Consider the following 24,937-nt stretch of genomic DNA (forward strand, 5'->3'; position numbering starts at 1 on the left):
ACCTGAAATAGACCAAAAAGGGAACTTATAGGTCAGCTATCGTGGGTAAGGCTGCCACTGGGTGTGAGTAAGGCTCCAGGAGGGTGTGTGTAGGGCAAAGCCAGCTCTTTCCTCAAAGCTGTGGTAAAGCCCTTTCTTTCTCTCCTAAGAGCCATCTACCTTTTAAAGGGCAACGACAAACCCACCCGTTGAAAGAGAGCACAGCTGATCTGTGGAGTGTGCCTGGGACTCCTAGGTCAGAACAAATTCAGACAGCGTTAGGTTTTGCCCGGCACTGACCTGACATGGTCATTGCACGTCCTCTCACGTGTGGGTCCTGCTGGTGTTGAGGCTCCTCTGTAGGTGACGGTGTTGGGCTGGGGAGTGCAGGCACCCACACCATCTGTGGAACAAATGCTTTTGCTTTTGATGCTTTCAGACTATGCAGAATTTTTGTTTCTGGGACTCTTCCTCTTGGAGATGTCCCTGAAGATGTACGGCATGGGGCCCCGCCTTTATTTTCACTCTTCATTCAACTGCTTTGATTTTGGGGTAAGTGCTCGGGAGCCTGCCTGTCCTTCTGCTTTGTACTGATATGCCACAGTTTGAGATAAGCAGCTTGCTCCATTGCTCAGCACGAAGCCCTGAAATCAGAATTTATAAAAGGGGAATAGATTAGATTAGCTAAAGGGAGGTCAGGAATGAGTGAATCCTTGTCATACTAGGATTTGTTTGGGTTTTTTTAAAGTTCTTATTTTTAATGTTTTTATTGAAGTACAACATATATACCATAGAGTGCACACTTAAGTGTACGGCTTAGTGAATTTGAGAAAGCCACCCATAGCCAGAGTTTTGAACCACTCATTATCTTGGGGGAAGCCTGGGAGAGAAGGACAAAAGACTTGATTCCAGAAAACCCCATATATATATGGGGTTTTTTGGTTCAGTTTAAAATTGGGAAAATTATCTACATGTACTCTCATGCAGACATGCACACGCATATACACATACATACTCTTCTGTTAGCAAGTCCCCACGTAGACTATTTCATCCAGTGTCCACTTCCTAATAATGTTGATATATAAATGTGTGCATTGCTAGCGCTCTTCAAGGTCTTTCACATCCACTTTGTCCTCTGCTGCTCTCAGGAGTCCCATCCACTGTATTACGTGTCAGAAGTGAGCCCGCCCATTTACACAGGGGTAAAGAGAGGACATCGTGTACAAGTTCACATGGCCAGTTAGCAGTAGAACTAGGTCAGAAAACTTTGGGTTCCTGAACCACTTCTCTTGCTGCCAAACCCGCCTCTTTATCTGCCAGATCTTCAGTTAGGTGCTAATGATTTTGAGCACTTGCCAACCTGCATTTTAACTTGGAACAGATGCTTCTGGATACGGGCGATTTTCAGGCGTAACAGCCAGTGAAAGACCATTTTAACCTTAATTTCCTTATATACCTCTTTTCACCATGGCTGTGAGGATTAATTTTTGTTATTTCACCTAGTGCAATGTGTGGAATATAGTAGACATTCAGTAAATATATAATTAAAACAAAAAACAAATTGAATTGTTAATTTGATGTTGCTACTTCCTATAGCAATCAGATTCTATGCGACCACATAGCACTGTCACATTGGTGTGTGTGGGACCTTAGTGACTGAAACATATTTAATAAACAGGTGACTGAAACTTTCTTGTTAGCATTAAATTCTAGGACAAAGAGAGAATGTGGACCTTCTCTGATATTTTTATATTGGAATGCAGACTTTATTGAAATTTGTTTCCTTTCTTTGAGAACCGCTTCTTTGTCTGTCTGTTCAAGGTGTTGTAACATAAGAGCAGTTATGCTATGAAATTTGTGCAAAAGTGACGACCAGCTGTTGTAGTTTTCACCAAGGACAGAGCAGGAGCCAGCAAACCAATCTACAGTGTGAAGGAGTAAAGTTAGCAGGGGAGTGGAGAGCAGTGGGGAGAGATGTGGTAGAGTCTCATTTCTCTTTGGCAGCCTTCACAATAGATAGCCTTCACCACCTACTGGAAATGGGCTTGGTGGGGAGGGGAGAGTTAATTTCACCATGGCCCAATGAGAACTGTTGATTGCTGAATCCTGGGATGCTCTTGTCTCCTCCTCCTCTCACTGTGGCTGGGTTTGGCTTCTTAGGTCACAGTGGGCAGTATCTTTGAAGTGGTCTGGGCCATCTTCAGACCTGGTACATCTTTTGGAATCAGTGTCTTGCGAGCTCTCCGGCTTCTAAGAATATTTAAAGTAACCAAGTAAGTGATCAGTAATGGAGACTCTTCCCAACCACCTTTGAGAGTGGAAGCTTCTCTCTGCCTTATTCTATTTCCATCCATCCCTGTTCCTCTTTACCACATGTTCCCTTTCCTTTCCCTGCCCCCCACTCCATTCTTTAGCTCCTCCTCCTTTTCCAAAGTTCAAACCAGAAAAATATCCTCGCTGCCAGATCCTGTGCCACGTTCCCAAGGGGACCCACATTATTGCCGCCATCTCTCCTTCCTAGAAGCATACAATGCAGCTTATTTCATAGAGCACCAGGCAGCTGCCCGGCTGGGCGTGGCAATAACTTGGTATCAGTGTTCACTGCTGTAATGTTGTCTGGGTTTTGTAGGTACTGGGCTTCCCTACGGAATTTGGTGGTCTCCTTGATGAGTTCCATGAAGTCGATCATCAGTTTGCTCTTCCTCCTCTTCCTCTTCATCGTTGTCTTTGCTCTTCTAGGAATGCAGCTGTTTGGAGGCAGGTAAGCATCAACCAGCTTTCCTTCCAAAGGAGCCTCAAAGCCCAGTTTTCAGCCTGTGAGCGCCGGGGTTATTAATTTGATCACCATGTTACCATCTTGTTTGCTGTTGTCCGTGACCCAAATCGACCACTGAGTGTGTGTGTGTGGAACAAATGTCCCTGCTTTTAATCTTTTCCCATCGTTCTTGTTCTGGGGACCCGTCCCTTTGGGGCTGTCCCTTAAATGTACAGCATGAGGCCTTGTAACTCAGGATCAGCCCAAACCCCATCTCATTACCCATGCCCTCCAAAGAGCACAGTCCATCAGCAGTAGTCACTAACACCATTTTCATGAGTATATGAAATGGGGGAAAAGAAGGGAAAAGGAGGATGTGGAAAAAGGGAAAAGAAGTGATGAAAACTGTATAATCTTGAAAAGGAAAAACTTGTTGTCTGAGATTTTCATTCCATTCTTCTCTCTGAATATTCTTTTCAGATTTAACTTTAATGATGGGACTCCTTCAGCAAACTTTGACACCTTCCCTGCAGCCATCATGACTGTATTCCAGGTATGAGGCCAACTGGCAGTTAAAAGTGTTACATGGGATCCGCTCGACCACACACTACAAAATGATGAGGTCTTAGGAGAATCCTACTTTTCCTCTCCAGACTCCTCCCAGGCAACTGAGTGCTCTTACTTGTTGAGTAATCATCACCACAATTCCTAGGATTTCTGTAGCTGTTCTTACAAATTATGAAGGAGCTCTACTGTGATTACCTCATTGGCCTTTTCCCTACACTTGTGAATTTGCAAGAGATAAGTCTAAGACATTGAATAACGTATCGCATTGATGGTTTTCTGAAATCTCGAAGCATCTTCTAACCCATGTGTCCATTTAATGAAGTATCTTTTCCACCCACGCTCACACCCCACACACAGAAAACCTTTGTAAATCATAGGGGAATACTCAAAATCAACAATGTCTCAGAGCTAAAGAAAAACACAATTTAGCCAGAATCTGAGGCTGAACCAGAACCCAACGTCCTGAACTCCTGCACTGGAGGCACTCCCACGAGGCACTTTCTAATAATGATGCTGTCTCAGGAACTGTATCTGGGCAGCTCTGGGGATGGTCGGGTAGTGACCAAACCACCTGATCTGTGTGATTCCCACAGGCCTGGCAGAGCTGGAGATGGGAGGGACTCTGTAGTTTGATGAATAGACTCTTTCCTTTTGATGCTTTCCTTACACTTTCAATGCCTAAAATTCTCTTCCAAATTAGAAAAAAACTGACGACTATTCATAGGAGTGACTTTTTTTTCTCCTTGTCAGGATGGCCAAGCAAGGGGGTAGATGGAAAAGACCCAGGCCCAGAAATTTTCCCTTTATGTTGGCCGCATTTTCTCAGCAAACCCAGGTCTCCAAACTTGTCTGTTGTTTGTTTTGTGTAGATCCTGACGGGTGAGGACTGGAACGAGGTGATGTACAACGGGATCCGCTCCCAGGGTGGGGTCAGCTCGGGCATGTGGTCAGCTATCTATTTCATTGTGCTCACCTTGTTTGGAAACTGTATCCTTTTTAAGTTGCTCCTCTTTGTGCTGCCTGCCTGCCTGCCTGGACCAGCATTTGAGGATGTGGTGGTGGTGGTAGAACTGGGGTGGGGAAGGGAAGGAGGCTGGACATTGCTTAGTGTAGTAGGCGAAACAAGGATCCTGATCTTAAGGAACTTGTACACTAGTTAAGTAAAGAAGACAAATATTAGCAAGATAGAGTACCCATCTAAATCTCCAGTGTACACAAATAGTAACATATGAGGCTGTTATAGTGAAAGGTTGGTGATACTATGAGCTGGGGAAAATAAGAGAGGGAAGAGATCACTGTAGGCTGAAATAGTGGCCAGACTATAATATTAATGAATTAGTTACAAGTTAGTATAGAATAGCCTGCCACATAGTAAGATCTCAAAAAGTTAGTGTTATGATTAATGCTAATACTACTAAGCACAGCTAACCTTTATTGTATTTGTGCTATTCGTGAGACCCTGTGCTAAGTGCTTTACAGGCACTATTTCATCTAATTTTCACCTTGTAAGACTTTGAAGAAGTAACTTGATCAAAGTCAAACAATTACTAAATTATAAAGGGATACTAGAAACCAAGTCCATTTAACTGCAAAGCCCATGCCTGGTCACAGGATCTAGACAAGGAAGATTTAGGTTTTAATCCTAGGAACTCTGCTTACCAGCTTTGTGGCCTGGGGAAAGTCACTTAATCTCTCTGTGCTTCTAGTTTTCATGTCTGAAAGGAAGATAACAGAATCTGTCTCCTTTATTAGTTGTGAATAATTTATTTGAATGTACCTTATCAATGCAAACTTCTACAAGATCCTTAGATATTTTGGGGGAGGTGGGACTTGCCTTGAACTGGGATTGGTAAAATAAAAAGGGAAAGGGAGAGCCATGTGGTAGAACTATAATTTTGCCTGTTCCATAGTCTCACAGAGGAGAGATGCTCCTTTAAGTTTTCTGCCCTAAAGACTTTTAGGGGCCAGAGCAGATTATAAACTAAACACGAGAAACCCATAAAAAGAAAGCTATGCAGTAAGTCACAGAAATGGAAAGCCAGTTTGTCATAATGGCACCTTGATGTTCTTGTTACTCTGGGGTAGTTAGACTTGCACTTTTATGCTAGAACCAGTTCCGTGTTCCACAACACATGGGCCTCAAAGACAGTTGGAAAATCAGAACTTCAGAGGTTAGAGTGTGGAATAGAAATGGGTTCCATAAAGATCTTGTGCTGCCTGCCTGCCTGCCTGGACCAGCATTTGAGGATGTGGTGGTGGTGGTAGAACTGGGGTGGGGACATTTTGTGCTCAGTGACATTTTGTTAAATGAAATATAGAAGTCTTCCAGGGCAAGAAGAGTGAGAAGTAAGTTAGCATCCCATTATTGAGAACTAGTCAGAGATGGGGCTGTGGAATCTTATTTCTTTTCATCTTCAATAACAGAATAGCATGATTGGTCTAGGTGGGCTTCACTTTCAGTTTCCCAGAAAGGAGAAGTGAGCTCCTACGTTGAGCTCCTTACCCATCTTGTTGTTCAGTGACTCTCTATCTGATTGCTATGAGTAGAGGCCATAGCTGTCTAAAGGCCTCTGCACTCTATCTTGGCCCCCTGGGTCATTTGATTCAGGTATTTCTTTGTCCTGTGCAAAGAGATGATAAGTGGAAGGAGGGAAGACATAGTCTCCTTCAAACAGATTTGTATAACATCTTTCTCTCTCCTCCCACAGCCCCTGCTTGAGGATTCTTTGGGGTAGCTTCTGTTCCTGCTAGTATCCCAGGCAGAAAGATATGGCGATGCCGTCTCAGCCTTGCTGAAGCCTTTTGCTTTTCCTACTTGTCTGTCCTTAACTCATCATCCCAGACACACTGCTGAACGTGTTCTTAGCCATCGCTGTGGACAATCTGGCCAATGCCCAGGAGCTGACCAAAGTAAGCATTATTCTCTGGGGATCCGATGGTTCTCTAGTGCCATTGGGTGCCCTCTGGCCTTTGGAGCTCTTTCCAAAAATCTGCATTGTCTGGCCCAGGCCTGCCAGGAGGGCCCTTTCTAGGAGCTTTTGGATAGTTGGAGAGCCATAAATCCACAAGGAATCTTAGTTCACTTTCACTGAGTTTGGTAGCCTCAGACCAGCCTGGGTCTCTCCTAGGATACAGAAGATAACAGCTTAATCACCGTGAACTCAAAGGTGCCCTTTGCAGGATTATGATGTGGAGAATAAAGAAAACACAAAAGCCCTGGATTTAAGTTCCACCTCTGCTCCTGTGACCTATGGCTCTGTGACTTCATCCTTCTTGTTTTGAGTGTGAGAGAGACCGGGGGCATCACAATTCCTGGACTATTCCAGTGGCCATGGTCATTTTGGGGGCAATTTCAATGAAACCAGACGCTACATTTCTCAAGGAACTGTTCCTTTCTTTTCTCGAAGTCATTTCTCCAGGGGCAGAGACAATACTAATGGCAGTGAGATGGTCCAGGAAGATGAGTGAAAACTTCTCCTCACACAAAGCGAATTTGGTTTGGGGCAGAGGCATCCTAGTGGTGTTTCTGAGCTTCTTCCTTGTGTCCTATGATGTGTTGTCTGCTCTTCCCTACATCCCTGAGGGTCTTCTTATCTGCATGGTATAGTAGGGAAAATACCAGCTTTAGTATCTGAAAAGCTGAGTTTAATCTCAGCTTTTAATCTCTATATCTGCCACTTACTGGCTCTTGTAGCTTGGGCTAGATCCCTGATCTCTGTTAGCATTGGTTTCTTCATCTGTAAAATGGGAATGATATATCTGCCTTGCATACCTCACAGGATTACTGCAAGGATCAAGTAAAATAATGTATGTGAAACTAGAGCATGCTATGAAGATGCGTGTATTCTTAGTAGCTCTAGTCATTTTACCTGAACTGGCTTTCCTTGGTGTCCTCACATAGAGGGGACACTTACAAGTAGGAATGCAGGTGAGGGGATGAGGTTCCTGCCTGAGCACCTAGCATGGGGCCACGTAGCTGTGCAAGGAAGAAGGCCTGATGGGAGGCACAGCCTCAGTGCTTAACTTCAGGAGGCTCTGTCTGGAAGGGCCCTGCTGCATCACTTCCAGACACTGCAGAACGTCTGAGAAGTGTTGGCTCCTATCTCTGGCCTCCACAGCTGTGGTCAGCTCCACTGACAGCTAGAGGTTGGGGTAGACTTCCACAATCTATGGGGCAAGGCAGAGACCAGAATTGCTGGCCATGACAGGGCTGTGGAGGCCCAGCCCCTCTCCACCTGAGCCCTCTGAGCCAATCTAACCTCCTTCTGCCTTGTTTAACCTCTCCCCTTGCTTTCCTCACTTCACCTGGTCTCCAGAACTCCTTCTGGGGCCAGCCAAGGGAGCTACTCTCCTTCGTGGGGATCTCAGACAAAGCCATCTCTTCTTTATTTCTAGGATGAGCAGGAAGAAGAGGAGGCCTTCAACCAGAAACATGCACTGCAGAAGGCCAAGGAGGTCAGCCCGATGTCCGCACCCAACATGCCTTCTATCGAGTGAGTCGGCTGTCCCCACTTACTGACTGTTGGGCTTCTGTGCTAACAGCCAGTTCATCAACTCAAAACTGTTTATTCTCTGAGAGTGCCTACTCCGTGCCAGGAAATGTCCTGTGAATACAGCAGTGAGAAATACAGAGTCTCTGTTCTCACAGAGCTTTTATTTCAGTGAGCGAGATAGATAATAAACACACCTAGGTAATTTTAGATTGTGATAATTGCTGTAAAATAAATAAAACAGGGTAATAAGGCAGAGGGATGAGAGTTGGGTGGAGGACCTTTGGGCAATCTGAGAGGGATTCTCTGAAGAGGTGATGTTTAAGCAGAAACCTAAATGTGTAGAAGGCGGTCATGTGACGTTATGAAGGGAGCATTCCCCAGCAAGGTCTAGTGTGGCTGGTGTGTAGGGAACAAGAGGGAATAGAAGGAGACAAGGCCACGGAGGTAGGCAGTTGCCAGCTGAGGGAGGTCCTGAAGGCCCAGGTGAAGCATTTTAGCTTTTTTTCTAATTGTAACCATGGGAGAGTCTAAAGTGAAAGGATAGATAGGATATGATTTATGATCTGCTCCATGGAGAATGGATGGTAGGAGCCACGAGTGGAGGCAGGGAGACAGAGAGTTGGCTCTTAGAGTAAAGTAGGTAAGAGATAATGTGGTTTGGAGCATGGTAGCAATGGAGGAGATGAGAAGTAATCCCATTCAGTCTGTATTTGTAGGGAGAACCAATAGGATGAGCTAAAGGATTAAATGTGATGGGGGTGGGGTTGAAAGAGAAGAAACAAACATTTATCCCAGATTTTAAGGTTTGAGGCCTAAGGAACTGGGTAGATCGCAGTGGTATTTACTGATAGCCTGGAGAATGGTGGAAATCCAAAGTTTGTTTTGGCCACATTAAATTTGAGATACTTATAAGTCATCCAAGTGAAGATGTTGTTGAATAGGCCATTGGTTACATGAGTCTGAAGCTTAGAAGAGAAGTCAGGGTTAGAAATAAAGATTTGGGGGGAGCCATTTGCATTTGGATGGTATTTAAGCGATCAGCATGGGTGAGCTGACCCAGGGAGAGTCAGGTGGAGAAGAGAGGAGCTGAGGATGGAGGCCCAGAGTGCTCCTGTGCCTCGAGGTCTGGCAGAGGAGAAACCCCTAAAGGAGACTGATGGAGGGCAACCAGGAGGAAGGAGAAAGAACAAGGAAGCATGGTGTCCTGGAGACGTAGAGAAGAAGACTCTTCCGGAAGACGGGAGTGACAGTGGCACTAAATACTGTTGAAAGGTCATGTAAGTTGAGGACGGAAAACGGACCAGTGGGTTTGGCAAAATGAAAGCTGGTAGTGACCTTCACAAGAGCAGTTTCAGTGGCCTGGTGGGTGTAAAATCCATTTGGAGTGGATGAGGGAGAGAATGGGAGGTGATAAGTGGAGCAGCAAGTATAGACTCTTTTTAAGGATCCAGCCTGGACCTGTGGTTGCTGGTAGAACTAACAGGGCTTGGGCCCTGCCTGGGGCTGACCTCTGCATGGTGCTAGAGGAAGGTGTAGGAGGAGAGGCTGAGAGATGACTGCAGAACCATGGAATTCCTATTGTTGCTTCTGGGCCTGCGTGAGGGGCTCTGGGGTGTTGATGGGGAGGTTCTGAGAGCCCAAGGAGGTGGAACTCTGTCCTGACACCAGACTCTGTTATCTGTTACTTGAAACTGTTAAGGGAGCAGCCCCTCTTTGCCCAGAGCTTGTGTGAAGTGTTCCTGAACGTCCTCTGCCTCACCTTGTAGAGGCGTTCCAGAGTTGTATGTGCGGGCCTCCCTCCCCTGCATGGCCATCATCTTCCTCTCAACTTTCAAAACTCTGATAGGCCTAGCCTCTGGGCCCATCCTCTGTGAGTGAGAAAAAAACTACCCCCCAAAATTTGTTAAGATTGATGGAGAAGGCAAATCAACTCCTGCCTCTCTAGAATATTCTCTGGACCTTGAGTAGTGTCTACCCCACTTTCCCTGCAGTCATGAGTTTGGGTTAAAAATACACAAACACAGGTATCCAAACATGCTGATGGGTAGGGCTGGCTGTCACTTAGGAGTGGGTAGTTCTATTTGCTGGGACAAGGAAGCCTGGGGGAGGAGTGGGTTTGGAGAGATGGGAGTTGGGAAGGTGCTTGGCCCAGAGTAGAAATTCGCTATTTATGGAATGAAAGAATGAATGAAATGCTGGTAGGCATAGAGCTGTAGGAATTGAGCCGTGTGTGTATCCAGGAAAAGAGAGGTGGGAGAAGATACTGTAACCATCCAAGATGAGCAGATCTAGGCTGTGATTGTGGTACATGTGCTGTGAGGTGGGTGCTGCTGGTGGGAACTGTGTCAGGGTGTGTATGCACTGCTTGGGGGTGCAGGCAAGACGGTGGATTATTGGACTACACTCTAAGTGAGAATGTGGCTGTACGTGGAAGAACACGGGAAGTTGCAAACCCAAGGGCCTGAGCACTAGTCATAGTGCTGTCACTCATACACTCTGTGACCTTGGAAAGAGAACCACTTAGGATCTCAGAATCTCTGTTTCCCTATCTTTGAAATGGGAAGAATACCAACTGCCCCTCCTGGTCTGCAAGGTTATTGTGGGGTGTGTATGAGGTCGTGTGTGCATGGGTTGGAGACATGTGGATGCTTCTCTGTGTGATTTTAGGTATGAAGGTATGTTAATGATTCTGATGGGATGTGAATCTGGATCTTTGTTTGTGTGAATGGAGAAGTGAAGAGAATTGAAGCGTGTATGTAATTCGTGTGGGAATTAGAGGTTGGGTCTGTCTTTTGCCTGGCCTGTGTGTGCGTATGTGTACGTGTGTGCATGCAAGAGAGAGAAAATTCTTCCATGTGCTTACACTCTTACACATGTGCTTCTGGAGGGCTGATATTTGAATATTTGAGAATTCACAAATAGATGGTAGAATGTGCTTTTCCTAGCGGGTGTGCGTCCTCCTGTCTAGAGCGTGTGCTTCTATCTCTACATGCTACCCTGCTTCTTGGCACCGCTGCGCCACGTGTGCCTTGTTGCATTGCAGCTGCCGACGCGAAGGGGTGCATTCAGTTGCGGAGCTCACAGACGTCTCCACAGTGATGTCTGCTTCCGTTCTGTGGGTGCTTATGTGCGTTGCACTTCTTCCAGACACAGAGTAAGGCTCAGACCAGCTGCCTGTGCTCCCTCAGCCCACCCATATGTCAGGCTCCTCTGCGGATGGGGGACCTGAGAGCTGAGCAGTGCTAGTTTGCCTAGCATGTTCTCCATTGGTGGGTGTCAGTTTTATCAAGGAAGGAGCAGCATTTGCCAACCTTCCGGGTCCAGGTAGGGCCCATTGGGCCAGACTGGATCTGTCAGCCCAGGAACTGGTCCACGCCCCCTCTGCAGGTATCCCAGATGTGTTTTCCCCCTCCTGAGCACCGGCCTTGTGCTGACAGCTTTATTCTCCCAGGAGTCCTATTTGCCTTTGCAAGTGATACCCACACCCCTGCCATTGACCTTGTGTTTGAAAGGACACAGCATGTGTGTGTCTGTAGAAGAGATTTTTCCCTGTGCAAGGCTAAGAAGGTGAATACTGTGCTTGACTGAACTTTCAAGGCTCTGGCCAGGGCCACTGTGTTGCACACATGCAGGGGGCACCGCTCATATCCTGAAGTACATGGATGGCAGCCCATGGAGTGGTGGCCCTGCCTTTGGCCATGGACTACTTCATGGCCTCGGTGGTGTGCATGGCAGAGCATTTGTTCCCTGCATGTTGTGTGAGATTGGAATGATAAGCTGGGGAGTCACACCCATGTGAAGATCCTAGAAATGAATGAAGTAAATATAGCTCTTCATCCAAGTTTACAGGGTTTCCAAAATAGGTCTCCGAAAGATAGATAGGTGCAAGCGTGAGTGCCAGTGGGCATGGCGATTGAGCATCCGAAGCAGTTTACTCTATGAAATGGTATATCCTCTGTGTCTCTGCACGCATGCTTCAAAAACTAGATTGGTGTGTTTGCACATAGCAAGGAGTCAGAAGTCCCTCCCTTAGGTAGTTGAAGGCTGGGAGTCTGCAGAGGGCAGCAGGCATGTGGAGAACATACGGGCATGTGGGGGACTCTGTGCCTCTCCCTGGAAATTGGCTGGTGGCTGTGGGGCTTGTGGTTCCTAGAGGTTGGGGTGAACTGAACCTGTTCGTTTTTCTTTCCCAGAAGAGACAGAAGGAGAAGACACCACATGTCGATGTGGGAGCCACGCAGCAGCCACCTGTATGTGTGTACCGGTTTGCGTGTTTGTGAGTGGTTATGTGTGGGTATGGGGGCACCGTGTCTTTGTCCTTCCCATGGACAAAGTGGCAGTGGGAGTGCATGTCGGTGTGTGCCGTGGTGTATGGGTGTGTGTTCCATGCACATGGTTTGTGGATATGCCCCTCTGCACCTTTCAACATGTGCTTAAATCAGTGTGTGTCTCAGGTATGTAACTCTGTGCGTTGTTCGCTCCTCTGTGTGGCCTGTGAGTGGGCATGTGTCGGTGTGGGTAATTAGTGTTGGTGGGTGTGCCTTTCACGTAGGCGGTTGTGTACAGCCACGTGTGGGCCTCAGTGACTGTGTGTGTGGGCACGTGTGAGTGTCCCCTTAACAGTTTGTAGGCATGCACCCACAGGTACACGTGAGTGAAGGAACAGGTGACTACCCTTCCACCCGTGTGAGCCCACTCCTGTGCGCTCTCCTGTGTGCATCACGTTTGTGTGTTCCGCTGCCACATGAATGCTCCTCTAGGCCCCTGAGCTCAAATGTTCAACGGTGGTTTTGAATATGAGCTGCTGGTGGTTTCTGCCCGTACAGTCCTCTGTGGTTTTATTGGCTGTTGTGGAAGAGACCCACAGCACTCTTACTTTTTGAGGGTGATACCAAGACTTTTTGTTACATGGGTCTGCTTGTCATTGGCCTCACCCATTGATGGAATCTGACCCTTGTACTTCTCAGCCCTTGCAATCCCAGGCTGTAATCTGAAAGGGAAAGGAGAAGGGGGAGCAGGAGGAAGAAAGGTCTGTGACCTTGAAATAAGGGCCAGTGGTGGGCGCAGAGCGGGTACAGGTTGATGCCCCGAAAGCAAAGGAGAGCAGGGGAGTGAAGACCTGGTAAGCCTTTACACTGCTGCCCTACAGGCCCTGGGGACTGGGAGCTCCACCCTGGGTGATCCCCACCCCACCCAGCCCTCAGCTACTGCAGAGCAGGGGTTACAGTGGGAAGCCCCACAGACTGGGAGGCACTGGTCCAACCACCTATCATGTGTGGCCCACTCTGCTCCTTGCATCTTTCTGTGCTTCCTGTCTGCAGGTCCTGGGCTCTCCCGTTTGCTCCCCCCACCATGTGTCCCACCGTTTTCCCCTGGCCTCTGAGGGCTGGCCTACGCCCCTGTGGCTGCCCTCCCTGGCTCCCAGCTGTCAGGTTCTGACCGTGGCCCTCGCCCTTTCCCCTTTGCCAGGAGGGAGCGGAGGCGCCGACACCACATGTCGGTGTGGGAGCAGCGCACCAGCCAGCTGAGAAGGCACATGCAGATGTCCAGCCAGGAGGCCCTCAACAAAGAGGAGGCCCCGCCGATGAACCCCCTCAACCCTCTCAACCCACTGAGCCCCCTCAACCCGCTCAACGCCCACCCCAGCCTCTACCGGAGATCCAGGCCCATTGAGGGCCTGGCCCTGGGCCTGGGCCTGGAGAAGTGCGAGGAGGAGCGCATTAGCCGCGGGGGGTCCCTCAAGGGGGACGGAGGGAATCTATCGAGTGCCCTGGACAATCAGAGGAGCCCCTTGTCCCTGGGCAAACGGGAGCTGCCATGTCTGTCCAGGCCCTGTCATGGGAACTGTGACCCGACCCAGCAGGAGGCTGGGGGAGGGGAGACCGTGGTGACCTTCGAGGACCGGGCCAGGCACAGGCAGAGCCAGCGGCGCAGCCGGCACCGCCGCGTCAGGACGGAAGGCAAGGAGCCCACCTCCTCCTCCCGGAGCAGGTCTGCCAGCCAGGAGCGGAGTCTGGATGAAGGTGTGCCCACTGAGGGGGAGAAGGACTGTGAGCCCAGGGACGGCCATGGGGTCAAGGAACCCACAATCCAGGAAGAAGAGCGAGCCCTGGACTTAAGGAGGTAAATAGTCACAGGAGCGCCCTGGAGGCACATAGCGCGGCTGGTGGCAGGCATTCTTTAATATAAGCTTCTCTGAGCTTCAGTTTACCTTTTGTAAAATGGAGATGATGCTAACGTAGCCTTTATAAGGTATGTGTAAATATGGCAGGTAATGGGGTCTGTCCCCGTGAAAACCTGGGTCTGTTCTTCTAGGGCGGCTCCTGTTGGGAGTGGGTCGTGGATGGATGGACGGGAATAAGCCGGGGGACACTGCCCGTGGTTCTTAGCTCCTCTCTGCCTGGCTGGGGGGGTTGGAGGAAGCGGGAGCCACGAGCTCTCCAGCAGGGCTCCTCGGCCCCCCTCACCTTTCCTGCTTGCCAGGCACATCACAACAGCTTCTTCAGATCTGAGCACCAGCTGTCTCCTCCTCTCTCTTCACAGGACCAACAGTCTGATGGTGCCCAGAGGCTCTGGGCTGGCAGGAGCCCTCGATGAGGCCGACACACCCCTAGTCCTGCCCCAGCCAGAGCTGGAAGTGGGGAAGGACGTGGCGCTGACGGAGCAGGAGCCGGAGGGCAGCAGTGAGCAAGCCCTGCTGGGGGACGTGCAGCTGGACATGGGCCGGGCCATCAGCCAGAGTGAGCCCGACCTCTCCTGCGTCACGGCCAACACAGACAAGGCTGCCACTGAGAGCACCAGCGTCACTGTTGCCATCCCTGACGTGGGCCCCTTGGTGGATGCGACGGTGGTGCACAGTGAGAACACAGTCCCTGTCTGCCGTCCCCCTTCACCCACACCAGGGCTGGGGAGAGTCATAGCGCTGGAGTCGTCCCAGTAAAGCTGCATGGAAATCCCCACTCGCAAAACGAAGCATTCTTTAACAAGTAAAAAATAGCGGCAGTTTTATCCCGGTTTGCAGGACAAATAAGTTAGAATTTTCTCAATCTTAAGTTTTGCCCATAAAATTTCCTTAAGCCTTTGGCCTCTGTGAACACCCTAGTCTTCAGAGAGATCACATGTGGCTTTGTACCCAATTATATATCAGGCTGTTCGATTGATTGTGTGACTATCTGGTGGTGTTCTCGGGGCCTCCAGGGTGCTCTGCTGCCTGGACAAGTTAGGGAACCTCGGATGCAGTGGAAGATGGCAGGGGGCTTGGGCTGGCCCTGGCTCTGCTCAGTGCAGGCCTCCGAAAAACCTCTGCGTCTCTTGAGGCCTCAGTTTGCCATCTACGCGAAGTGAGAGCTTCGAACCAGATGATCTGGGAGGTCTTTCCCTGTACTAACGTTTTATGACTCTATTACTCTTATCTACTCTTTTTCTCCTAGGACCTTTTAGTCTCTCACAGTTCCCTCAGGCAATGGATGTTAATCTACAGACTTTAAAGGGAAACACAGCAAAAAAGCACTTAACGTACACCATACCCCTGCCTAACCCTGAATCCCTGCCTAATCCCACATCCTGTCCCTTCCCTAACCCCACTCCCCAGCCCCACCCCATCCCTGCCCTAACCCCACACACCATCCCTGCCCTGACCCCACCCTGTCTCTGCATTGATCCCACCTGCTGCCCCATACTCACTGAATTGTGCCATAGGATTCCACCCCTGCTTTTTTTTCCTCCCTTTTTCCCTATTTTTCCCTTTTCACAGAACAGTTTCCTCTCCCTGCCCATCCTTCTTCCACTGCCCCATCTCCGTTCCTTCACCCTCTCTACACCTACAATGCCAATTCTACTTTAAAAAGTGAAATCTTCCACGTCCCGTGCTCCTGGGGTTGGCCAGGGCATGTCTCAGGATCTCAGATGCACAACCTCTTTTGGTGTCTGTTGAATTTTTACTCTAATAAATAAATGTTTTGGATCCTTTTTTATGAGAAACAGCATTAAGAAAGTTTGACCCTCCCTCTATTCCCATTCTGGGGCTAGTCCATGGCCTTGGTTTTAGGTAAGAGCATTTTATCAGAGGGCTTTGGATATTTTGTATGACTCACCTTTTGGAAGGACCTTGAAGGGGCCGGAAGCTCAGAGATTTGCTGCCTACACAAGGTTCCAGGGTGGAGTCGTTCACTGAATGGGAAGAGTGGGAGAGGTTGACTGATCCCTTGCCCTACTCTGATAGCCTCAACCTCTCTGCCATTTACCCCACACTGGGACTTGCATATGGAAACAGAGGGCAGCGGCCCAAGAGCTCCCCTTAATCTCTGGCTTTTCATCCTCTCAATCCTGGAATGTGGTCATGGGCCCATGTTCACATGAATATTGCATTCTCATTTCTGGAAAAAGCATAGCCAGAAAGGCAGCCTCAAACAGAGTAATGATTTCTTAAAATCTTCCACTGCAGTGAGATTTCATTGAAAGGATATAGGATTTTGAATTGGGAGCCCATACTAGCTGAATAACTTGAGGATAGGTATTTGAATTCCCTGAACTTCAGTTTGCCCATCTGTATAATAGGAATAACAATACATGTCACTCAAGGTGTATTGATGTGAAAATTCATCAAGTGAATATACGCAAAGAATTCAGATTTTAGATATAAATAAATTTTGTAAACTTTACAACAGAAACAGCCATTCTGTTTACCATCCTGTTATCTGGGGAAATATGATTATTATTATTTATGTGGCAAAAAAGGCTAAACCACATAAAATGAGGGCAAAGGTAAGGCTAGGGAGAGAGCAAAGGCTTAAGCCAGTGTAGTCTAACAAACACCCTGATGTTTGCAGGGCACCTTGCCAGGCACATTCCCGTAGCCATTTCCCTTCCCCTCCATCCCCTCCCCAGTGGAAAATGAAGGGCTCCATTCTCGCATGTAGCCAGGTTTCTGAACATTTCAACATGTTCCTCTTGCAGTTAGCAACAAGACTGATGGAGAAGCCAGTCCCTTGAAGGAGGCAGAGATCAAAGAGGAGGAGGAGGAGGTGGAGAAGAAGCAGCAGAAGAAGGAGAAGCGAGAGACGGGCAAAGCCATGGTGCCCCACAGCTCTATGTTCATCTTCAGCACCACCAACCCGTAAGACACCCTCCCGTCGCCCCCTTCAGTGCCGGGGTGAACAACCAGGGTTTGAGCCAGGGCAGGGTGATGAGGCCAAGGAGAGATGAGGGCCCAGTCGTCTCCCTGATCCTTCCCAATGGGATGTGGCCAGACATCTGAAGCATCTAGGGTGCTCACTAGCCGAGGTGGGTCATGGAGTTGAACAAGCTCTGAACTCTGTGCCCATAGTCTAAAGAGTATTTTAAGACAGGAAAGCATGAGACTGTCATGAGGAAAGGACCCTTCACCTATTCTTTGGTCATTATGTGGCATGAGTGGGAGGGGGAGGAAGGAAATCTGTTGGGGATATGTCACCAAATATTCCAGAGGTGGACACCTGAGAATATGGAGCCTAGAATGACTAGATCATCCATTGGAGTTTAGGTGTATTGGTCCCACTGCCCTACGTGTGGATTTTGAAATGGGCTTGTTCTTTAGAGCTGAGGTAGGGGCATGAGATGGGGGTGGCAGAGAAAAGTCTGGAAGATTCAGTTCAGGAAAGACGGAATTTTGAAAGAGAAGCTGCCTTCTGCCTTGGAAGTGAGCAAGATCTACACACGTAGACCAGCCTCTGAGGCTAGGAAGGAAAGAAGGCTTTCAGTGGTCACATTGCCCGTGTGCAGGCAAGGCACTGGGAAGGAAGGAACCTGGGCTAAGGTATGTCGGGGCACCCAAGGCCAGATGCTCTCTGTAGAATATAGTTGTTTTAATCAGTATACCTGGGGTTCATGAAAACCTGTTGCTGCTTCCATCAGGAATCTTAGAATCGATTCTATTTTTATGTTTCTTGGTTGTTATGATTTTCTGGCCATGCCCCCATTTCCATAGAGTGGAGGGCACCGTGTAGCCACCCTGAGTGTGTGTAGTCTGATGCTCACTGCTCCCCGTGGCTCAGATGTGCTCGCAGATAATTCATCTTGGCTTGCGTACTGCAGCCTCTAACCAATCTGATTACCTTCCCCCACTGGGGCTTTAAATCAAGGGTGGTGCCTGAGAAATTAAATTGCTCTCCCCGTGGCTTCCTCTGGCCAGGGCCTGGCTGTCTAGAAGAGGTTGATGTACGTGGGGGTGGGGAGTGAGGGATGGGGATGGGAGGGAAGCGGGGCCAGCTCAACGGGCTCATCCACCCTGCAGGATTCGCAGGGCCTGCCACTACATCGTGAACCTGCGCTACTTTGAGATGTGCATTCTCCTGGTGATCGCAGCCAGCAGCATTGCCCTGGCGGCCGAGGACCCTGTCCTAACCAACTCTGAGCGCAACAAAGTGGGTGCACAGGGGCCATCTGCCAACCTCCGTAGTGCCCTGGTGCCCACCCCATCCCAGCCCCTCCCCATCCCCCTCCCTGTGCCACCCCCACTCCCCAACCACACTGCTGCATGCCTTTATGCTTCGCAGTGGGCCTTACACCCAGAGCCAGCCAGGGCTTTGAAGGGGGTCTGCAGTCACCCATGGGCTTGGATGTGGGGTCTGACATAGGGTCATGGGTGGTGTGTGTGAAGTTGGGCAGCTGCACCTCTATCACAGGAAGTTGAGAAATCCCTGGAGGTCCCAAGGGTGTATGTCGGGAGGTATGAGGCGGGTGGGAAGGGTTGGAATTGACAAGGATTCCAGGTCCTGAGGGAGAGATTTGTGGGGCAGTTCAGACCCAAGAAGTTAAGTTCTGGCCAAGGGGAGGGAAGGGCCAGGGACTGGCCCCCAGGTCACACAGCTCCAGCGGTATCCATGGCTCCTCTCTTCCCTGCGTCCAACAAACAGTCACAATGAGTAGGGGTTGGGGTGCGCGTGCAGACTGCATGTGTCCGTGGGCAGATGGGAATGTGTGTGGCCTGGTGGCTACACACGATCCTCCTCCCCTCCACCGTGCGTGTCTTACAGGTCCTGAGGTATTTTGACTATGTTTTCACTGGCGTGTTCACCTTTGAGATGGTTATAAAGGTAAAAGCCTTGAGAGAAAACCTGGGCTCCGGGGATTGGATGGGTCACCTGTCTGCTTCTCTAGTACAGTGCCCTTCCCCAACGCTGTCACCTGCTGGTCAATGATAGGACCTCAGCAGGGCCTCTGCCGACCCCACCTCTGGCCTCAGAATCCTGATGCAGTCTGTCTTGGCACGACATGACCGCGTGGATCTGTTTGGACTGGTGCAGAGCTGTGCATGTAGCCCACAGAGGAGCCTGGCCCTCTCTCGCAGGCAGTGGGAGTGCGGACAGACTTGGGGACTGCACTTGCCTCCCCAGCTGCTTCCCGGTTGAAGCCTGGGTGCATGTCAAGGCAAAGGGTTAGGTAGAGATGAGTCTTCCTGGACTCCATCTAGTCCTAACCACACTCACTGCCCGCTAGCCTGTTCCCCACCACCCTAACACCCCACATTTCTATCTTGTTCCCAGTCTCACCCGTTTGGGATTTTTCCCATCTGTGCATGTGTGGCGATGCCTGGTGCTCTGAGCCAAGGAGTCTCATTGAACACCGGTGACTAAGAGAAGGGGCCTCAGGCCTCATAGTTAGGTGGGGACAACCTCTGCCACCTGTCCTCTTGCTCTTCAGGTCCCCATGTAGGGTTGGTTGTGGAGACAGTGGCAGTGGAGACATTGTCATGGGAATCCCAGAGCTCAGGGCACACGTTGCTGGCACCTCCTGGGTTCATCTGTGGTTGTTCATCCTTCTCCTGCAGATGATAGACCAGGGCTTGATCCTACAGGATGGGTCCTACTTCCGAGACCTGTGGAACATCCTGGACTTTGTGGTGGTGGTTGGTGCCTTGGTGGCCTTTGCTTTGGCGTAAGTAACTTTTTTCTTGTTCGATTCCCTTCTCTTCCTTCTTCCTGAGACTCTGGCTGATTTGAGGCCTTCTCCAGGGCCAGCCTGAAAAACGGTTGACTCAGAGTGGTGCCATAGAATGCTGCCCTGGAAATCTGCTTCCCGGTTGCCTTCAACAGAGCTCCTAAGAGCCTTACAGCTTTAGCTCACATGCCCTAAGTGGTAGGACTGGTGAAGGAGCAGCAGAGAGAGCCACTAGCGAGAAGTCAGAGGCCCTGGAGTTCCTTTCTTGGAGATGAGTAAGCTTGGGCAGGTACCACCTGTGTGGGCAGTGCCTCCGTGGGCTCAGGGAGGGACCCAGGGACAGCTGATAGACCCTTTCATTTCTCGATTCTGTCAAAGGATTAGCTTGAAAGAAAAATGCAGAGGGTACAGCAAAATTGGGGATCACAGAATCCTGGGCATGGGGAGATTCTCTCCTCATGAGCAGGGATTCCCCAGAGCTATTCTTGGGGCATAAGAACGATGTTAATATAAGTCCAGAAGGAAAGGCTTTCCCAACCTTCCTTGATAACACACTTAGGAAAACAGTCTTAAACCATTCTAGTGACCATGTTCGTTACATTTGGGGATTTTCTTTTCAAACATTGATCCAGGTGTAGCAGGTTTTCAACCACATTCTGACATTTCCTGAGGAATCCGGCCAAGGAAAGGGCACTCCTAGCCCCTCAGGGTATAGCTAGGAAATAGGTATGTTGTCAAGGCCTTCTCCTTAAGCTGGTGTGTAGCGTGCCCCAGAAGATGAATGACAGCCTTTTGGGCTCTGTCTGTACCTGTTCCTCTGCCAGAGTAGCTTCACCCTCTTTCAGGTGGCACAGAATTCCCTGCAGCCTCTCTGAGTACAAGAGGGAGCCAAGTCTTCTAAGCAAGGCTAGCGCACCGTGTGATGGGGTGGAAGGAAAGCATTCGGGTGCTGCTGTCATTGATGGCAGCTGCGAAAGGGAAAGAACAAAATCCCTCCACAGGTTGGACCTTCCCAAGTCCAAGTAGTGGTCGGAAAGGGATCAGCCGTCCCGCCTTCTCCCCAAGCACCGTCAGCTTCCATCCCTCTCCATTCTGGCAGAGAAAAAGGTGGAGTGAGAGTTAAGAAAGAATGTTCTTCAAGTGGCTGAGGGTGGGGAGCTCCATGCCTGTAGGAGGGATGAAAGGCTAAGAATTTAAGATCTCCCAGAGCCTGGAAGCAGACTGTGTTCATTGCTGCCCAGCCATGGGGGACCCTCCAAAGGAGAGCTGGATTGAGTGTGGCTCGTGACCCTGAGCTGGGCTGGCAGTCAGGGAGATTCCAGTGTCCCTTGGCCCATGTGCACCAGCGTATTAACCCCATTAGAGTCACATGGAATCATCTGTGCCCCTCACAACAAAAAGCCTCCTTATTAGATGAGGCTGAGCTGTTCCGGAGGAAATTTCACGAAAGCCTGGTATTTTCCCAAGCATCCGGGCCCTGTCTGGATTCTCACAGCAAACTAAAAATAATAGCAGCTCTGGCTCTACCAAGGGACTCCCAGCTCCTCGTCCTCCTCTTTCCTGGAAAAGAAGCGTTCAAGTCTGCCTTTGTCCTAAGGAGGCCCACCTTTTTTGTTAAGGATAAATATTACTCTTGGGTTTTTTGGGTTTTTTTTGTGAGGAGATCAGCCCTGTGCTAACATCTGCCAATCCTCCTCTCTTTTTGCTGAGGAAGACTGGCCCTGGGCTAACATCTGTGCCCATCTTCCTCCACTTTATATGGGACGCCGCCACAGCATGGCTTGCCAAGCAGTGCGTTGGTGTGCGCCTGGGATCCGAACCAGCGAACCCCGGGCCGCCACAGCAGAGCGCGCGCACTTAACCACTTGCGCCACCAGGCCAGCCCCCTACTCTTGGGTTTTTAAAAGGTCAAGTTCCCTTCTCATTTTATCAATTCGTTTGCACACATTGTTGGCCATATTGTTGTTCTCCCTTATTTTGATCTCAGTAAAATAATTTGTCTCTCTGAAGAAATAAAGGACAAGGAGAGAGCAGCACAGAGGAAAGAACCTCCCATCTTTAGGAAGAACAGAGCGCCTTGGGGGTGACAGGGCAGAGTGGGAGGAGGGGTGTGGGCTGTGGAGCCAGGCAGACCTTGGTTTGAATCCCAGCCCGTCTACTTACCAGCTTCACGTCCTGGAGCAACATAGCAAGACATTAATCCTCTTAACTTCGGTTTCTCATCTCTGGAACAGAGACAAAATCATGTGTGTAAAGTGCTTAGCACAAGGCCTGACCTGGGTGAGTGATCAATAAAGGTTAATTCCCTTCCTTATCATTCCATTCTCCCATGACATCATGAAGTCCACATATCAGAGCAAAGTGTGTGTGGGTGCATAACATATGCAAATAAATGAGGTGAATGCAGGCTGGTTTCCAAGACTTGGTTGTTTTACACACACACACACACACACACACACACACACCCCTTGCCTGTGTGCCTGGTAATGAGGCAGGTGTTTTGGTGCCCGTGGAGAGGAGGTACATTTTAGAGGAAGCCTCTGCATGCCTGCACCATGTCCGCAGTCCAGCTGTCTCTCCTCAGATCCAGAGCAAGGACGACGGGCTGGAGGGTTGTCATCTGTCTTGTTCTTTCTTTGTGTCCTTTGAAAACATGGTGGTGGTGGCTTTGGTGCTGGCGGCAGGGGAAGCCTTAACAGCCCTGGAGCCGAAGTCTCTCTGTTGGTCCTCAGATCAGGTACAGTGCAGGGAACCCCAGGAATACCCTAGTTCTGGTGTCCACGCTTATGTGATGGATTGAGTGTTATGATCCATTACTTGCTTTTAGTGATGTCACTTCTTGAACTCGTTATTCGTTTTTCTCCGAAATGTAAATGGTACTTGCTCATCCTTCTCCATCCGCTCTCTTTTGTTATCATCCTTCTAAGCTTGCCATGCACATTTCCTCTCCCCTTTCTCCTGCTTGTGGAACAGGCTCACATTCACCCTTCTCTAGCCTTCTTCACGTTTGCTGAGGTTCATGTAACGCTTTCTCTTGCTCATATGCGCGCACTTCCTAACTCTCTTCTCTCCTTTTCCTCGTTAAAGGCACCAGAGAATTCAGCTCTCCCATCACTTTGGTGGGGTTAGTCAGTGTCCCACCTGCCAGCAGAGTGAGGGCCTGGCTTGGGGCAGACAGCAGAATAAAGCCTATGTCCCACTGGGGGGCTGTGATCAGGGGCTCAAGCCAACAGGAAACCAAATGTGGGTTTTTCTGCAGGCTTTTCAAGGATCTCCCTCCTTGTGGTTGCAACTTTCATTGTAATATACCATATATTTGCCCCTGGGAGTATCGACCTTTCAGAGAACCTTACTCCTGCCCTGTCTTTCCTCCTTGAAATTGAACCTTGCCCTACTGAGGCTTCTGCAAAGGCTGTTGCTCGGTTTGAGCAGAACTGATGGTGAGTCCCATGATAACACCTTTATATGGCTCCTCAGAAATCAGAGGTAACTTGGTATCCCTTCTGCCACAGCCAGCCAGAGCCTTCTCAGAACCCAGCCCAAGTCCCAAGAGCAATGCCCCTAACCAAGGGGAGGGAATGGCCTCTAGCTGAATTCTCAAAGAAAGCTGCGTGGCCCCCTGAGCCCTTCTCCTGCAGAGGTCTGTACCTGGCACCATGTATGTTTTCTATAAACATATATGTTGTTTATGTAGTGGCTGAAGAGAAATCTCTCTTCTCTATAGCTGCATACATCAAGTGAAGGGATTCTTTATAATGTAAACCTGACAAATTCCGTTTGGGAACTTGATTGACTTTTGAGGAGGAGGGGAAAGGGATTTATTTTATAAGTATGGGCATACCAACAGGTAAGAAAATAAATGGAAAGATACTCATATTGCACCTTTCCCGTTCTTCCCAGTCCACTTTTACATTATAAAGCATTTATAAGGACACTCAGGTCTCCTTCTTGAGCCCCGTACCTGGGTAGGGAGGTGGGCAGAGTTTGGCAGAGGTTGGGTATGGCTCTCCCTATTCCACTGCCCTCACAACACCCCGCTTTCTGGGCCATCTGGAGACAGAGTGTTTGCCAACTATAAATGTCCCAAATGTGCCTTTTCTTCATTGAGGTTTCAAGAAAAGTCTGGTGAGTGACTGGATCTATGAAACCTTTCTCTTTCACCTTTTTCTATCTAAAAAAGAGGAGTCCTCCTCTTTGATAATTATTTTACACTGAAGGACCAGACACTGCTTTTCCCAGTTTCCTCGCAGCCTGTTGCCATCACTTCTGCCTCCCGGCCTCCTGGGTGGGAAAGCAGAGATGGTTCCAGCCTTGGCATTTCTGGGTATCTGCACAGCAGGCACAGTCCCTCACTTTGGGGCACCCCCCAGAGTCAGCTCCTTTGGAGGGGAGTCATGTGGCCGCTATGCCAGATTGAGTTCATGAGCCTTGTGGGATCCTGCACAGTGATGGTGATGCTGTCTGGCCCTAGGTTTCATGTCTTCAGCGTTTAGTGAAGGGCTTTGGGCAGGCAGATGGGTGGAGACAGCATCTCAGGAGGGAGCACAGGGGAGGATTGGAAAGGTGTGTGTGGTCCTGCACTCCAATCCAAGCCCCTCGCCCTCTGCACTTCCATTGCTCTACAACGTGTTACTTGTAACGCTTGACGAGCTCAGGTCAAGTCGCCAGGTGTGCCCTCCTGGGTTGGGTTCTAAATAGTGAACTCACAGCTTATAATGGCTTGTCAATACCAACATTTTAAAAGAAAAATAACTAGCATTTCTGCTCCCACCTCCTCCCGTACTTGGGCCTATGCATCAGTCAGAGTCATGCAGGCTCTCTGGCAGCAGGTGCCAAAGCTTCCCATTGCTGTTTGCCATCGTAGCGGGGCACGAGGTAAGGTCAGGACTCCCTGGCACGCAGGGGGTCTGGATCACAGCCGCACTTGGCCTTTCATTATTCAGTCTTTAGCCAGAAAGGAAAAACATGAGTCAATCTGCCTCTTGATGCCAGAAGGAACTGGAATTCCCACATTAGCTTTTATTACATTCTTTTCATTGAAGTATGTCACTTTCCTGACACTTGACACTCTGCCCTAGTCTCTGAGATGAATAAGGTCTTTTGAATGCATTCAGAACCAGCCGCAGTGGCAGAGCGGTTCTGAATGCATTCAATGAAATATACAGGCACAGACAATTTTAGACTTGGAAGGGCCCTAAGGAGCCACAGAATATGGTACTCTGGTTCT

The 24,937-nt window shown here is 49.3% G+C and overlaps 1 protein-coding gene across 5 annotated transcripts in view; it reads left to right on the forward strand.

Annotated features, from left to right (window-relative positions):
• CACNA1E (calcium voltage-gated channel subunit alpha1 E) overlaps positions 1–24,937 on the forward strand; it is a 372,240-nt gene that overhangs the window by 285,807 nt on the left and 61,496 nt on the right. For 4 of the 5 annotated variants that reach the window (XM_087438754.1, XM_087438731.1, XM_087438736.1 and 1 more), the window contains 14 exons: positions 419–531; positions 2,140–2,252; positions 2,609–2,740; positions 3,215–3,287; positions 4,171–4,288; positions 6,144–6,211; positions 7,697–7,794; positions 11,988–12,044; positions 13,264–13,917; positions 14,338–14,651; positions 16,750–16,909; positions 18,065–18,194; positions 18,807–18,866; positions 19,601–19,707. In XM_087438754.1, coding sequence (XP_087294880.1) covers positions 419–531; positions 2,140–2,252; positions 2,609–2,740; positions 3,215–3,287; positions 4,171–4,288; positions 6,144–6,211; positions 7,697–7,794; positions 11,988–12,044; positions 13,264–13,917; positions 14,338–14,651; positions 16,750–16,909; positions 18,065–18,194; positions 18,807–18,866; positions 19,601–19,707 — 2,197 coding nt within the window. The remainder of the gene's footprint in view (positions 1–418; positions 532–2,139; positions 2,253–2,608; positions 2,741–3,214; positions 3,288–4,170; positions 4,289–6,143; positions 6,212–7,696; positions 7,795–11,987; positions 12,045–13,263; positions 13,918–14,337; positions 14,652–16,749; positions 16,910–18,064; positions 18,195–18,806; positions 18,867–19,600; positions 19,708–24,937) is intronic. The other variant, XM_087438725.1, reaches the window with a different exon arrangement.

The sequence above is a fragment of the Ceratotherium simum genome, chromosome 2, assembly GCF_057802395.1.
Source record: "Ceratotherium simum simum isolate JZ-2026a chromosome 2, ASM5780239v1, whole genome shotgun sequence".
Classification (NCBI taxonomy): domain Eukaryota; kingdom Metazoa; phylum Chordata; class Mammalia; order Perissodactyla; family Rhinocerotidae; genus Ceratotherium; species Ceratotherium simum.